Source organism: Chiloscyllium plagiosum, chromosome 25 (genome assembly GCF_004010195.1).
Source record: "Chiloscyllium plagiosum isolate BGI_BamShark_2017 chromosome 25, ASM401019v2, whole genome shotgun sequence".
NCBI lineage: Eukaryota > Metazoa > Chordata > Chondrichthyes > Orectolobiformes > Hemiscylliidae > Chiloscyllium > Chiloscyllium plagiosum.
Window position 1 is genome coordinate 23,235,745 of NC_057734.1, and position 17,796 is coordinate 23,253,540.

Sequence of the window (17,796 nt, forward strand, 5' to 3'; positions counted from 1 at the left end):
TATGCCCGAAACGTCGATTCTCCTGCTCCTTGGATGCTGCCTGACCTGCTGCGCTTTTCCAGCAACACATTTTCAGCTCTGATCTCCAGCATCTGCAGTCCTCACTTTCTTCTCATAGAGTACAAAAGCCAGGACGTTATGCTAAACCTATAGCACCCAACTGAAATATTATGTTCAATTTTGGGCACCAAGCTCTAGGAAGAGCGAGAATGCTTTGGAAAAGGCACAGAACAGAATGTGTCCCGGGTTGAGGAATTACTGTTAATAATTGGAAAGACTGTAGAAGGCAGAGTTCTCCTCGCATCAGAAGGGCAAAAAGGAAATCTGATGGAGATATTTAAAATTATCAAGAGTTTAGATAGTATAAATAAAAAGAAACAGTTTCCAGCAGCAAAAGATTTGATTACAAAAGGGCAAAGATTTAAGGTGAACAGCTAAGGATCCAGGGGTGGCATGAGGGAAAATGTTTTGCACAATAAGTGGTTTGGATATGGAATACACTACCTGGTAGGATGGTAGATACAGATTCTATAGCAGCCTTGAAAAGAAACTGTATGAATGAATTTTAAAGATCTTGTGCAAGTTAAGATTGGGGAGTATGTGCAAGAGTAGGGAGGAAGACTAAATAGGTTTCTCTTCTACAGAGTAGGCGTACTCTCAATAAACCAAATGACCTTCTCTCTGCAGCTAGTATTCTGTGATTCATAACTGTATAATTATTATCAGGTTTCTTCACATACATTTTTCTCTGACTAGGTGGCTTGGTTCAGCGAGGAAGGCGGGCTTTTATAGAACACTTTTTAATGTCACCTCATTATTACATTTCTTCCTCTTTTCTAAGTGTCCTGTTGCTTTTTGATTTTTTCTGCAGGATCTGGTACCCTCAAAGTAGAGGTCCCCGGTTCCCAGAACAGTCTGGCCCCTTCCAGAAAAAAATGACCCATTAAGAAAGAGAGAGAGACCTATTATTCTGGAACAGCATTCCACCTCTTAGATTAGATTAGATTAGATTACATTACATTCCAGTCCACAAGCCCACACCGACCCACCGAAGCGCAACCCACCCATACCCCTACACTTCGCCCTTACCTAACACTACGGGCAATTTAGCATGGCCAATTCACCTGACCTGCACATCTTTGGACTGTGGGAGGAAACCAGAGCACCCGGAGGAAACCCACGCAGACACGGGGAGATCGTGCAAACTCCACACAGTCAGTCGCCTGAGGCAGGAATTGAACCCGGGTCTCCGGCACTGTGAGGCAGCAGTTCTAACCACTGTGCCACCGTGCCGCCCACTGGGGGTAGTATTCTGGAAGAAAGGAAGGAGATTGTTGGGGGAAGCAAGTGAGCTTCAAATATTCTCAGTGTCAGTGATGTGCTCATGTTTATAAAATTAGATTGGGTCATAGAACTGTACAGCATAGAAACAGACTGTTCGGTCCAACTCATCCATGCTGACCAGATGTCCTAAATTAATCTAGTCCTATTTGCCAGCATATGGCCCACATCCCTCTGAACCATTCCTATTCGTGTGCCCATCCAGATGCCTATTAAATGTTGTAATTATCCAACCTCCACCACTTCCTCTGACAGTCATTCCATACACATACCACCCTCTGTGTGAAAAAGTTGCCCTTTAAGTCCTTTTATATCTTTACCTTCTCACCTTAAACCTATGCCCTCTAGTTTTGGACTCTCCTTGTGTGGGAAATAGACTTTGGCTATTCAGCCTATCCATTCCCCTCAGGATTTTATAAACCTCTATAATGTCACCCCTCAGCCTCCAACATTCTGGAGAAAATAGCCCTAGCCTATTCAGCCTTCAATGCTCCGGGGAAATAGCCCCAGCCTATTCAGCCTCTCCTTATAGCTCGAACCCTCCAACCCCAGCAACATCCTTGTAAATCTTATCTGCATCCTTTTAAGTTTAAGAGCATATTTCCTATAGCAGGGAGACCAGAATTGAATGCAGTCCAAAAGTGGATTAATCAGTGCTCTGTACATAACATCCCAACTCCTTTACTATACAAGTGACATACCTGACTACTTTAGCAAAATAAAAAGCTGGAACTGCATTTCATCTGCAACAGTTGAAATAATTGGATTGCTCACTACATTAACTGTGTCCTGTCTAATTGCAGTATTTTATTCTATTGAAGATAACTCGCATCAATTCAGATATTTGGTCATAATTGATTCTCTTGGAAACGTGTACGGCATCTAAACAGAGGCAGATAAAGGCAATTAGATAACATGCAGTACTAATTAAAATGCTGAGTTCAAAGTTCAGGGTTCATTAGTTTAAAGTCAGTGACAAAGTTTTATTTTCAAAGCTGGATAAAGTTAGTGTCTTACCTCAGGGGGTTCCCAGTTACTCGTGATTGTGTCAACTTTCATCTGTTTCCTGAACTCGACATGCTAAAATCAATGCAGAAGAGATGTGACCTTCCCCTTCAATGCAGCATTATGCCAACTCATTGAACATATTTATTTCATTGATACCATGGGCTGAATTTAATATTGACGGTGGGATTCATGTCCATTGGATGGAGAGCCAGTGGGAAACCTGGAAATGTTTCCGTGAAGGCAGCCTGACCAAATTAAGTCCCAGCCTCGGGTCACCTTTCGAACTTAGGACCCCCCCAGTCATGGAAATCCCACTCCAAGATTGGCATCCTGGTCTGAGGACCAACAGGAACCCATTCTGAATACTATTAATAGAAACGGGTAATATTTATTGGTCTTCATCAAGATGCATTGTGGGATCTCTATACATAGTTGAGTGGGGCAGGATGGGGATGATGAGTGGCAGTGTAATCAGAAGAAAGGGCAACAGGGCACCCTCCAGTCACCTGTCTTTCACAACGACAGGCTCCTCCACTGGGCACTAAGTCTCTAACAATGAACTCCTACACCCAGCAGTGCACTGGTGAACCTGACAGAAATTTCCTGGGGGCTTTCGGCAACCAAGGGAGATCAGTATGACTCTGATTTAATTTCTGAGCCACCAATAAATTCCCCATATTAAATAGTCTGCCACAAGTATTCAGTACATTGTGGCAGAATAAATAAGATATGTTCTGAAAAGGGTGAGGCTGTTTTTATTTCATTTGCTCTTTGCTGCTTAAAGTCAGCATTTATTGCTCATTTTTAATTTCCCTTGTGAAAGTGGTGGTGAGCTCCTCTCTTGAACCATTACAGCCTATGTGAAGTAGGTCTATCCACAGTGCTGTCAGGGTTCCAGCTCTTTATCCATTCATGCTGAAATAGGATGGTGTATGACCTAGAGTGGAACTTGCAGATGGTACTTAAGATGGTGGATGGCATGCCAGTCAAGTGCTTTGTCCTGCATTGAGTTTCGTAAGCTGCACTCATTCAGGCAAGTCGTTGACATTCTATCACATACCTGCCTGACCTGTGGCATGTACATGCAGAGAGACTTTAGGAGGACAGGAGGTGAGTTACCACAGAATTCCCAACTTCTGACTTGTTCTTGTAGCTGTATCATTTATATGGATGTTACAGTTAAGTTTCTGATCAATAGTAACACCACACAGTGTGTGATACAGAACACGGTATGACTGAAAAACATCTGAAATATCCTGCAGATATTGATGCTTGCATGACCATCAAAATATATTGCAATATTTAGAGGAAAGGGCAACAGGGCACCCTCCAGTCATCCGTGTTTCACGATGAATCAGTGAATCACCTAAATAACCAAATATTTTGAGCACACCGATCTTGCAAAGGCATTAGGTAGAACTCCAATGTGAAGGATGTCACTGCATTACAATTTAATTAGACAGAATATAAATCAAGCTAATGTTGTTACTTTAGGTACAACTAGGATCAGACTTGCTTCTGAAATTCCTTGATTAGCAAGTTAATGATTTTGTCCATGTCATTCATAAAAGTTTCAATGAAAAAGAGAGATGGAAACTTTAAGCAACCAAGGAACTTTCAATCCCAGAACTTGAAACAAGGACAGAAGCTTCAAAACAACACTTGCCAGACTACTCTGTCTCATCCAGGGAATGAAGTGTGGGGGATTTTGTTTTAGAAAGAGGTAGTTTATATTGAAGATGAAACGGTTACTCATATTCAGTACAATGTTTAATAGCAGTTTCTCCTACCTTGCGAATCATAAATTCCGCTTTCTGAAGGTTGAAACTCCTGGCTGCAAATAAGGAGAGTTTTCTTTATTCTTTATTCTCCTCATGGAACATAATTTACAATCAAGGATATGGATAAGATGAAGCTACATTGAGCAAAAAATAATATTAAATAATGAAACCTGTTTCTGACTTATGGTTCCCAGAAAGCTAAGACAATCACTCTGGAAGAGACAAATATTGAAACTGGGGTTTCTTTCTCAAATCCCATCATGTGCTGTGCAATGATAAATTATTAGCTCAGTATATAGTGCTTAGCAATTGGTTTGGCATTATGGATTTTATTTTTACATGTTTAACAATTCACTTCCTAATACTTTTCATACAATATAACAACACCTTACATGCAGCATGTAAAAAAAGTACAATAACAACAAGACGGAAGGCAGAGGAGGAAACTTTATGTTTCCTTTCACTAAAACCTCAGTCACAACCAATTAGCACTGCTATCTTTCACAGACTCAACTTCTTGCTTAGGGAGTTCACTCATTCATTCTCTAACTTTGCTCATTCTTACTTCTATTTCCTTTCTTCAAATTTACAGCAGGATTCTCCCTCACCTGTAGTGACAACAGAGTTGCATCATGAAATACCCAAGATAGAAACGAAACTTTCATTCACATATTTTACAGATTTTAGAACAGCTACTGTGGCAGAATATGTTCAACTGACTTCCTGCACGCTAAACATTTGTTCTCGTGAAAAATGTGTTTCTGTGAAGATTGTTAATATATGTTTTACATAGTGTGTCTTGCACTGTTCCCTCTAACAGCACTGTGTATTCATGCATGTGATTGCATTTCCTTAGTATACAGAATATAGTACAGCACAGGAACAGGCCCATCAGCCCACAACGTTGTGCCAAACATGGCTCCAAATTAAACTAATCCCTTCTGGCTGCCCATGGTCCATTTCCCTCCATTCCTTGCTTACTCATAAGCTTATCTAAAAGTCCTTTAAATGCCCCTATAATATCTGTCTCCACCACTACCCCTGGCAGTACATTATGGTCACCTACCACACTCTGCATAAAAATCTTGCCCCTCACATCTCCTCTGAACTTTCTCCCTCTTAATTTAAATGCATGCCCTCGAGCATTAGACATTTCAACTCTGGGAAAGAAAATTCTGACTGTCAACCTATCTTTGTCTCTCATAATTTTATAAACTATCAGATGTCCCCTCAGTCTCCGCTGCTCCAGAAAAAACAACCATAGTTTGTCCAGCCTCTCCTTATAACTGTAACCTATTTCACATGTAAAGGTATCTGTCCTTTTAGCTGTCCTAAACTATCCAAAAGGGATGATTAAAGAAGCAGAGAATGGTTCCATTGTAAACCTGGGCTTCTGTGTCTACAACTTTGCATGGTGAATGATTTCAAAACTGCAATTCCCCTTACCTATTTAAGTAATCCAACTGATGTTTGACAAGTGTGTTGCAAAGCATCAGGAAGTTGTAATGTAGACAATGATTTTTAGACAGGCAGCTGGGGGCTGGGGGACAAGCTGGGGGTAGATAGTATGACCTATTTCCTTTCATCAAATTTCCCTCACCTATAGTAACAACAGAGTTGAAATACTCAAGAATTTCCAGCCTGACTGCCCGTTCAGCTACAGTACTTATATGGCTGGTCCAGTTCCGTTTCTGGTCAATGGTAGCCCTCAAGGATATTGATAGGGAGGTTAATGATGTTAATGCCATTGAAGGAGAGACAGATGCTTTCTGGTTGGAAACAGACAGTGCTGGGTACTTACATGGTGTGAATGTACCTTGGCTATTAGCCAGCTGAAGCCTGAATGTTGCCCTGGTCTTGTTACAGATGGACACAGACTGCTTCAGCATCTGTGAAATTTCAAAACTGAACATTGTGCAATCATCAATGAACTAATTTTTGACCTTTCATGTTCAAGTTCTGGATTAGGACTTGAAGTCACAACTTTCTGAAGTAGAAGAAAGAAGGCTACCAGGCGAATCATGGCTGACACCTGAGAACCACTCTGGTGGGCATGGTGGCAACACAAGGGTAGCAGACAAAACTTTTCGATGTCAGCTAATTTATTCATGAAGGTGGCAAGCATATTGGAGACCAACTAAATGGGACTTTGCTTAATTGTGTAGGATAGATTTCATATGGTGCTAGGATATTCCCAGGGTTGGAGGATTTGAGCTATAGGGATTGGTTGAATAGGCTGGGTTGTATTCCCTGGAGTATTGGGGGCTGAGGGGTGACGTCATAGAGGTTTATAAAACCATGAGGGGCATGGATAGGATAAATAGACAGTCTTTTCCCTGGGGAGGGGGAGTCCAGAACTAGAGGACATAGGTTTAGGGTGAGAGGGGAAAGATATAAAAGAGACCTAAAGGGGTGGTACTTGTATGAATGAGTTGCCAAAGGAAGTGGTAGAGTCTAGTACAATTGCAACACTTAAAAGGCATCTGGATGGGTATATGAATAGAAAGGGTTTGGAACGATATGGGCTGGGTGCTAGCAAGTGGGACTAGATTAGGTTGGGATGTCTGATCAGCATGGACGAGTCAGACTGAAGGGTCTGTTTCCGTGCGGTACATCTCTATGAATCTATGATTCTAGTCTGTTTGAAAGGAATTACATTACCTTTTGTTTATTGTTTTCCGATAAGGTGTTGAATGTTGTCTAACAGGTTTTCTGGTAGAATCCTGAGGCTAATGTTTATTTGTGATTATATTTATATTAGCCTGTGTAATTGAAATGAGTTTCTTTCATATGAGCTACTTAGAATTGCTTAGTATTGCAGTTGTTCATGGTTCCATAACTGTTCAGGGTACAGTACCTTGCTCCCTCAACCCAGGCAATGTGACCAAAGATGAATGGAATCATATAATGGTGACAACACAGAAGGAGGCCATTCAGCCTATACTGCCCATGTCAGTGCCCTGTAAGAACTCTGACAAAAGGTCACTGGTCTCGAAACATTAACTCTGTGCCTTTTCTCTACAGATGCTGCCAGGCCTGCTGTGTTTCTCCCGCACTCTGTTTTTTTCACTGTAAGAGCTACTCAGCTGGTCCCATTAACTCGCCTTCTCCTTCTTTCTTTCATTTTTTTTGGTGCTTACCCAATTCCCTTTTGAAAGCGACAATTGAAACTGCCTCAACCACACTCTTCAGTATTTCATTCCAGATCCAAACCACTCGCTGTGCAAATTAAACGTTTTCTTCGTGTTGCCTTTGATCCTTTTGCCAACAGTCTGAAATCAATGTTGTCTGGGTCTCAAGCCTTCTGCCAATGGGCACAATTTTATTTACTTTGTCCAGACCTCTCATGTTAATAACACCCCAATTAAATCGACTCCCAAACTTCTCTGTTATCAGAAAAATTGCCTCTCAGTTTACATGCCTCCAGTCTTCCTTTCCCTGGAGCAATTCTCCGATGTCTTTTCTGTACCATCTCTAAACCCTTCGCATCCTTTATAAAGTGCAGTGGAGTTAATCACAAAACTTCTTTGGAGGTCAAAATAGTGGTTATAAAGGTTCATCATTTGTCTTTGTATTCCATTTATAAAGTTCAAGATTGCATATGCCTTGTTAACTGCTTTCTCAACCTGAAGGAATCAGACTCAGACCCAGTTAGTTTGATCCCGATCTGTCCAATATTTTAATGAATAACTTGGCAGATGACATCCAAGATTGTTTCGTACCCCAGGCACCAGCCCTCACTATTGCCACCACTCTCATCAGAGTGCTTAGTAAGTGTCGGCTGTGGCTCGGTTGGTATCACTCTCACCTCTGAGTCAAAAGATTGTTGATTTGAGTTTCAATGTGGGACCTATGCACAGAAAACAAAGCTGACCATCTGACCATCAGTGTCGTACTGATGGAATGTTGCATTGTCGGAGGTATCTTTCAAATCTTAAACAATGAGCTCTTCAGTAGATCGAAGTGGACTCATTTTGAAGAAGAGAATGGAAGTTTCTGATGTCCTTTCTAATATCTATCCCTCAAACAACATTTCACAAACAAATTAGCTGGTCATTATCATATTTCTGTTTATGGGAGCTTGCTGTGTGTAACTTAGCTGTTTTGTTTCCTATATTTCAATAGTTCAAAAGCACATCATTGCCTATAAAGTGCTTTGAGATATCTGATGGCTACCAAGCTGCTATATAAACACGAGACTATTTTCACGTCATCTGAAAATAATACAGCAGCTGAAACACATCGGTTATATTGTGATTGAATCAAACTAATGGCCCATAAGTGGGTCAGTAATGCTGGCACTTGATAAGCCAATAATCATCACTGCAGATGGTGAGGATGGCACAAAGGAAAGTTGGAATTGATACAATTAGAAAATTCAAGCTTGCTTGTTTCAAAAACAATATGATGTCAGAAAGGCTTGATCTTCTCAGCAAAAGCAAGCTGTGGAGAAAATCCATCTGCGAGATGGTGTCTACTTCGTGACACAATGTGGGCATTGGGGAATTTCTCATGGAAAGAGATACAGACACCACTGACACTGAATGGGTTTATTCAGAAACTGGGAACACCTTCCAAACAGTGCTGGATTGAGCTAAACTGCATAATGTTCTGGAAAATTGTCGTCAACATCCATCATATTAGCAAGCTAACAAAAATATGGGGACAATGTCAAGCAGCACTGACACAAGTGGCAACCCACATCAGTCCCATCCCGTTAAACAGCACTATACAAAATATGCAGGAATAACAACTGGTCTTTACTAACAAGACAAAAGAGATGGACAAAACAAGGAAGGACATGTGTGCCCACTATAAGAACTAAGTAGATATCCAATTAAGAGCATAGTATAGCTCTTAATTGCTGCTTAGGTTTGAGGAAGGCACTAAAAAAGGATCTGGACGGTAGTACACACACCACTGGACATAACCCATGGGCAATAAAGAAGAGGAGCATACTCCAACAGAAGGTCAGGTTTATGCTTTTTCTCTGGTGCCATGTTCTACAACATCAGAATAATGGCTCTCCACCTTTCATGGTAATTGTTGGCAGCTAACATCTTGGTGTTCTAAAACTTTATAGCTGAACTGTTTTTTCAGCTGTCAGAGCATTTTCTCCTAGTCTCCTTCAACTCTGCAGACCTCCATTTTACCTGCTTCTACCAGATCTTCCAGTTTCTTCCTCTCAAGTAAATGCCTAAGGAACTATAGCATATTTACTAAAGAACCTTTTGCTGAAAAATTCACAGTTTGTCGTATTTTTAGCAATACTCAAGTTCTGCGCAATCAAATGACTATTTAATAAATACAATAAACCCAATGTTTAGCTCAAATCCAATTATTTGATCAAAATATGGGAGTGTGGTTAGCCCGTGTGACATCTTACACTAGTGTACACTAGCAAAAGTTACCTGTTCCAAAGCTGTCCAAAAACAACTGTGGAATGGGTCTGATTACTTTACTGAAATTCCTACCAGAAAGTGTGAATCAATGGAAATTGTATTTCTCTATCCATTCCATTTAGAACCTTTGGATCCAGCATGTTATATGGCAAATAGTGTCAGATGAAGTAATTTTGTATAAACCTTCTTTGCTCTAAATTTCTGTCCAGATTTCTCACCTTCCCTTTAACAGGAGATAGGAGCAACCCCTAGAAGAACTACATTTAAGGTAGTTTGTACATTTCTCAAGGCATTCTGCTAATACTGCGCTGTAATGTTCTATGTAATATTCTGTTGTTCAAAACATGCCCACAGGGAAATTCAAGACTCTTAGATCCAGAGCTATCCACAGGAAAGTGATGTTCTCTCTTTAATGTAAGTGGATTTTGGCAGAATGAAGGGAGTACAGTCTCTTGAGTCAAATAAAAATACAAAATTACTTTTGGCAGGAAGCTCAGATTTGTCATAAAAACTACTCAACTGGAGTGCCAACTTAAATAAGGCTAATCGATGGCCTGGAACTCACTAACATAGCTGGCTATAAGGACTGTCTTCCATTACTCAAAATTAAGATTATTCTTGTTAAGAAGCTTAGAGGAGTACACACTAGCTTGATGATTCAAAGGAGTTTAATCGTGAAATTAATAACAATGAAAATAAATTTAAAAATGAATTATTTAATATAAAATAAAACAAACAATTCAATAAAACTTCAAAAGGTCATTCAAAAACTATGAACAATTTTGGAGCACAGAATGCACAGAATGATAGGGTTAAATTGCCACCATTTTAATGGGTGTTCCTTTTATTCAGCATCTGAGTAGGATATTAACCATACTCAAAATCAATAGGATAAGTCCCTTTTTGCATTGGTTGTTTCTTTCTTTCTTCCCTCTATCTCTATATTCTGTAATTGCAAACTTAACAGGCTAAACACATTCTCACTGTAAACTGTAAGAACGGGTAAAACACTAAGAGAGGCATCTAAAAGAGGAAGATAAATCAAAATAATGATTTTGTGTAATGTGGCCAATGCATTTACCTTCTCTTTCTATATTTCATTTTAATATCTCCCTTTAGAATTCAACTTCCCTGTTGGAGATTTTCTTCCAAAGTGCCTTACACCATATAAGGTAAATTTTTCAAAAGGAAGTTACTCCATAACTCCCAATCTGTTCCATTCTTGATTCTAGCTGAGGTTGGAAATCAGATGCCCAACTGTTGGTGAATGGTTAGGTCACAGACTCTACTAATTAGCTTTAAAACTGAAAGGAAGATCAAACAGTATAGAAATCTAAAGCTAAAATGTGGCTCGAAGTAAGCCAATCTTATTCCATTGGCACAAGGGAAGAGGAGGAATATGGCAGAAGGATGAAGAGACTCTTAGGGCCTGATCTTCCACTCCCTAGGGAGCTGAGAATAATGGCGAGTGTGATGACTTTATCGATCAAGAGACTAAAATCGGGTTCCCCCAGTCAAGATAAACTTTCACAATTAAGTTCCCCCTCATCACCTAAAAGAAGCCTATCTCCATATATTTGCATATTAATTTCCCTAATCACCAGAATTAACATAAATATAGCACTTTAACGCAGAAATTGAGACGAGAACACATGCAGATAAGAGAGAGTGAGCCGACCATGTGAAAGGGGAGGTGGGACTAAATGTCCCTGTGGTGCACAGTACTGTACAGAGTCAAAGAAGCAGAATGTGCCAGCAGCATGTATGGCAAATGCATTGCATGTGCTTGACAAGCACAGCAATGTTCGAAAGGTAAAAGGGGCCATTACTTCATGGTGTGAGGGTGGACTCTAACCAGTCAGTCAGGAATATTGCCACTATCAATCCAGTGATTTGGCCATTTGGCCAGAGGGTTAGCCATGCTCTGTCAGGCAGTTGGTTCAACTCATCTTCAGGGATCAGCTCCATTGCAGTCTGGGGATTGGGCCCTGGTCAGTCCTGAAAGTCAGGAAAAGTCACTCCTGGACTTTCTGATTGATCAGTTGGGATTGTCTTGCAAATTAAGTCTGGGACATGGAATATGTCAGTAGGGGACTAGAGTCAGATCACACATAATCTGGGAGGTTTTTAGGGTCAGTCCATGAGGCAGCTCATGGAGACCGGCCTAACTGTAGTGCTAGTTAAGGGAACACTCACAATCATAGGGGCAACTGAATTTCATAGGGTGGAATCTATAAGATCTATAAGTGACTGGGGTGAGGAGGGTCCAGGCAAGCTATGGTCATTCTAGTGCCAAATGGTATACCCTGACTGGTGTATATGATGCTACCTAAGACACTCACCGCCACACATTAACTCTAAGATGTAAAATCTTGGCCACAGCATCAAAAGATTAGACAACAACTGCTCACTATCTAATTTACAAAAATTACACATAATAGTGAATCAAATGCTAAGCAAAAAGATTGTCAATGACTTGATAATTTTGGACTTCTGTAAATATGTTCTTTTCAAATGGCTGTGTTAGTTTGCAAATGCTATGAGTAGAAACAAACATTTGCATATTCTTGTGATAGATTCACAAGAACATAAGCCACACAATTGAATTTATGCAGATGTATCCTTCAATCAGAAGTTAGAGTATATTGCTGACAGAGCACAAGATGCAACATAGGAAGCATTTTGTTATTGAGAGTTTATGATCAGTGATCTTTTTTCTCTTGGTAAGTGAGATATGAATCGAATAAGGGAAGTTAGAAATGCCTATCAGTTCTATCAGTGCTCACCCTAACCAGCAGATGATGCCAACTCATTGATTATGCATCCCTCCTCACCAAACAATTAACGATGCTAACTCCCAGTGAAGAGATCAAGTTTGGGCAAGTCTAGGAATTTCCATTCCAATTTTTAACTGCTAAAATTCTGTCTTAACCACCACAATCTCTTTGAGAGAGGCAAATGACTGTAATTGAGCATGACACATATAAGTAATTTAATCTAATCTAATCACACATGAGACTTTCGACTTGGACACAAGTGCTGGGATCAGGGCAGGTGGGAAACACAAATCATATTTACCCTGCAGTGTGGAAACAGGCCATTTGACACGTCGAGTCCACACCAACCGTCCCCTGCATTTTTATCATGGCTAACCCACTTTATCTGCACATCCTTGGACATTATGGAATGCCAGATGTATTGCATATGAAAAATGTTTTTATTCAATTTTGTTATCGAACATTTTTCAATTTTTTTTAGGTTACTTTCAGAAATTAAATTGCATAAACCTGTCCATTTTTTTTGGCAAGTCAATAGCAACTAGCTTTCAGAAGTACAGTACTTCGAGGCTGGCATGTCCTCTGCCTCTAATGTCCAGCAGAAATGGAAATTATTTCAAATTCGCAATGAAAATCCAATGAGCTATTGGTGAAGTCTTAAGGGTTGTATTCTTTTAACTGTGCAATGTTTTGAATTGCAGTGTTAAGCAATGGGTCTATAGACAGCTGTTTTCATATATAAAACTCCACACAACGAGATTTGCAGGACTATTTAAGAAAGAAAAAAACATGTTTTTATTTAGCATCTTTCACAACCTCAGGAAAACCCAAAGCATCCTATACAATAAAGGGTATTATATTTTCAAGAAAAAAAGCAAAATTTTACTTAGCATTGTTATACATCTATAAGTGCTTCTATTTCAATATATGCAATCATCTTTCCAGTATTAACTGGGGACTACTCTGTGAGATAAAGTGAAACTCCACCACATGCCACATAATTATACTCAAAGAACTCATGTTGAAATTCCAAAACTTTATTTGCTGGTGCTGTGGAATGTTGTATATTCTTCAAACTACAGACTTATATTCTGGAAACATGACTTAGATCATGTGTTTATACTCAGTTTTTGTAATGCTCAATAGCTGGCAGGAAAATGGTCCTATTTAATTGCTAAAAACACGATAGTTTAGGAAAACTCTGAATGTTAATGACATTTACGCGATTTGCAAAATCACTGCATGATAACAGGAATGCAGAGTAAGCAGATCTCCTATCATTGTACAGTATTGTAAACAGCTCAGTAAAACCCACACAAATTATTCAGTGGGTCCAACCACAAGGGTTTAAACAATTCCAAAAGAATTTTCTATACAGTCCACAATGCTAATGAAAACTTCACAGTGAATCAGACCAATTGTCAAAGAAACACAGTTCATGAAGTTTAAGGTCAAACCACCAAAGTTTCTGAAACATTAGCAATGAACAAATATTTGAGTAAGTTTGCTTAAAATGGAATACAATGGATGGGCTAGAAAGGGGAGGACTCATTTAGATTTCTTAGCATCAACATAACAAAGCAGCGTTTTCAGATCTCTAGAATTTGGGATTGCAAACCAAGGATCTCTGCTGCTTAACAAGTACTTGGCCTTCACTTTAATTCTGTCATTCAATTTGTGTGGCTACAGATTATTGTTAGTCCTGAGCATTACTTAGTTCTTTTAAGTTACCCATCTGCCAACATAGGAGACAATATCCTCATGGTTTACTTCTGTCTATAGATTTGATGTTCTTGAACTCCTTGACAACTAAAAGGTGAAAAGTTGAAAAGAAAAGAAGGTACCTGGTAAAAGGAGAAAATGAAAGAAAATGGGAATTGGGAAGAAATGAACAGAACTAGAGATTTCTAGGTAACTATATCAAAGTACCTCTGAGCCATCGTAGGAGAAAGTGGTCATCCTGAGCAGGAAGGCTAGGCAGGATATCTTGGATACTCTCTCGGAACTGCAGCAGACAGAAAAAAAAATGTATTCTGATTTCACGTACACAGTTGAAAGTCCATCAGCTTCTAAATGCCACTTTGCTATGCAGTACATAGTCTGGCACACCTAGACTTTAAAACTACAGAACAAAGCACTTATACTGCCTTGTCAGCATTTGACTCTTTCTTATTTTAAAATAAGGCTATGGATTTCAGAAGCCATCATCAAATGCTTGATATACATGTCATAAAGAGCTCTGTGTAATAAACACACCCACTCCTGTTTGGCAGTCTCCACAAGTGCTGAAAATCAGTGCTTTATTGTGTGGATTGCATACTAACTTGTGTGAAATACTGGATTTACCAAATAGCTAACATTCAAATAAAAGGGTGAGCAGTTTGAAAACTACATAAATCAATAGTGAATGTTTCTGAGTATTTAAAATGACTAAAACATTGTTGGAGTCTTAAGCTAATTAGAATAAACACAAACTAATTTAATGCAAGGAAAGGACACTGAAAACGACAGCAAATTTGTTTGAAGAATAATTTTGCTTTGCTGTAAATTTGTCACTCTGAATAAGAACTACAGATCAACAAAATAATCTTCGCTAAGCATAGATAATCAGAACATTCATTATATATGTAGGGTGTGTTTTTAAAGTGTCCAACTTTACCTTGAGCTCAATGACGTTTGTTCCAGTGCATTAGTTACATGCAGTATTTCCTTATAGGTCATTAGGTGTATGTGTATGTTAAAAATTTTGAATTTATATTAAATTTCTAATATTTCTAATTGCAATACAATACATCATCTTCAGGATATTGATAGTGGGGGAGCTAATAACAGATAATAAGGAAATAGTGGATGAAACTAACAAATATTTTGCTGCCGTTTTCATGTGAGAGGATACAAAACACATTTCAGTAATAACAGTAAGTCAGGAGGTGGAAGGGCAAGAGAAATTTGGTGCAACTATAATCAAGAGGAAGGTAATACAGAGCAAATTGATGGATCTCAGGGTCTTGATGAATTTCAAAAGGGTCTTAAAAGAGATGGCTAATGAGATAATTAATATGTTGATGTTACTTTTTCCAATATTCGCTAGATTCTAAGAATGTTCAAGTAGATTGGAAAGTAGCAAATGTATTGCTTTATTTAAGAAAATAGGCTATCAGAAAATAGGTAACTATAGGTCAGCTAACTTGATGTCTATTGTGGGCAAAAAAATGTTAGAATTGATCATTCAGGTTATAGCTGGAAATGTGTTGCTGGAAAAGCGCAGCAGGTCAGGCAGCATCCAGGGAACAGGAGAATCGACGTTTCGGGCATAAGCCCTTCTTCAGGAATTATAGCTGGGCACTTAAAAATACCCAAAGTAATCAGGACAGATCAGCATGGATTCCTCAAAGAGAAGGCATCTATAGACCAGTGAGCCTGACATCAGTGGTTGTTGTTGGAGGGAATCCTGAGGGACAGGATGTACATGTATTTGGATAGGCAAGGACTGATTAGGGATAGTCAGCATGGCTTTGTGCATGGGAAATCATGTCTCACGAACTTGATTGAGTTTTTTTGAAGTGACGAAAGGGCAGAGCGGTGGACGTGATCTATATGGACTACAGTAAGGCATTCAACAAGGTTTCTCATGGTAGACTAGTTGGATCACATGGAATACAGCGAGAACTAGCCACTCGGATACAGAACTGGGTAGAAGGTAGAATACAGAGGGTGGTGGTGTAGGGTTGCTTTTCAGACTAGAGGCCTGTGACCAGTGAAGTGCCACAAGGATTGGTGGCTGGGTTCACTACTTTTTGTCATTTATATAAATGATTTTGACATGCATATAGAAGGTGTAATTAGTGAGTTTGCAGATGACATCAAAATTAGAGGTGTAGTGGACAGTGAAGAAGGTTACCTCGGAGTACAACGGGATCTTGAACAGATGAGCCAATGGACCAAGGAGTGGCAGATGGAGTTTAATTTAGATAAATGTGAGGTGCTGCATTTTAGAAAGGCAAATCAGGACAGAACTTATACATTTGATGGTAAGATCCTGGGGAGTATTGCTGAACAGAGACCTTGGAGTGCAGGTTCATAGTTCCTTGAAAGTGGAGCCACAGGCAGACAAGGTAGTGAATAAGGCATTTGACACACTTGCTTTTATTGGTCAGTGTAAGAGTTGATATGTCATGTTACAAACATAGAGGACATTGGTTAGGCCACTTTTAGAATACTGCATTCAATTCTGATCTCCCTGCCATAGGAAGGATGTTGTGAAACATGAAAATATTCAAAAAATATTTGCAAGGATGTTGCTGGGATTGGAGGGTTTGAGAAATAGGGCCAGAGGCTGAATAGGCCAGGGCTCTTTTAGAAAGCGTTTAGTATGCTTTCCTTTATTGGTCAAAACATTCATGTTGTGGCTGTACAGGACATTAGTTTGGCCACCTTTGGAATATTGCGTATAATTCTGGTCTCCCTTCTATAGGAAGGATGTTGTGAAACTTGAAAGGGTTCAGAAAAGATATATAAGGATATTGCTACGTTTAGAAGGTTTGAACTATAGGGTGAGGCTGAATAGGCTGGGGCTGTTTTCTCTGGAGCTTTGGAGGCTGAGGGGTGACCTTATAAACGTTTATGAAATCATGAGGGGCATGGGTAAGATAAATAGACAAGGTGTTTTCTCTGGGGTGGGTGAGTCCAGAACTAGAGGGCAAAGGTTTAGGGTGAGTGGGGAAAGGTTTAGGGTGAGTGGGGAAAGGTTTAAAAGGGACCTAGGGGGCAACATTTTCATGGAAAGGGTGGTGTGTGTATGGAATGAGCTGCCAGAGGAAGTGGTGGAGGCTGTTACAATTACAACATTTAAAAGGCATCTGGATGGGTATATAAATAGGTAAGGTTTACAGGCATATGGGCCAAGTGCTGGCAAATGGGACTAGATTAATTTAGGATATCTGATCGGCATGGACGAATTGGACCAAAGGGTCTGTTTCCGTGCTGCACATCGCTATAACTCTAAGTCATGTTTAACCAATTTATTTATTCTTTGACGAAGTAGCATGTATTGTGGATAAAGGGAGGGCCTGTAGAGGAGCCACATAGAAGATTATTATGCAAAGCAGAAGTTCAAAAGGTATGAGGGCAACACATTAGCATAAATAAATAGCTGACTGACAGAAAACTGATCTTTTCTGATTAGAAGGATGTGATGAATGGAGTCCCACAGTGGTCTGTACTGAGCCTCAGTTTTTTGCAATTTATAGCTATGGTTTGACTCAAGGGAGTGAAACATGGGAACTAAATTTGCAGGACGCAAAGATAAGTAGGTAAGTATGTTGTGAAGAGGACATTAAGGGGGTGCAGATGGATACAGATAGGTTGAGTGAATTGGCAAAAATTTGACAGATGGATTATCAAGTGGGAGAGTTCATTTTGGTAAACAGAATAAAGGAGAATATGATTTAAATGGAGAATGATTGCAGAATTCTAAAGTCTAGAGGG

The 17,796-nt window shown here is 39.6% G+C and overlaps 1 protein-coding gene across 1 annotated transcript in view; it reads right to left on the minus strand.

Annotated features, from left to right (window-relative positions):
• Window positions 1-17,796, minus strand: part of LOC122562641 (SEC14-like protein 2) — a 62,180-nt gene that overhangs the window by 36,755 nt on the left and 7,629 nt on the right. Inside the window, exons 2-4 of the mRNA XM_043715662.1 lie at window positions 14,239-14,314; window positions 4,140-4,183; window positions 2,359-2,421 (exon numbers count right to left, since the gene is read on the minus strand). Coding sequence (XP_043571597.1) covers window positions 2,359-2,421; window positions 4,140-4,183; window positions 14,239-14,314 — 183 coding nt within the window. The remainder of the gene's footprint in view (window positions 1-2,358; window positions 2,422-4,139; window positions 4,184-14,238; window positions 14,315-17,796) is intronic.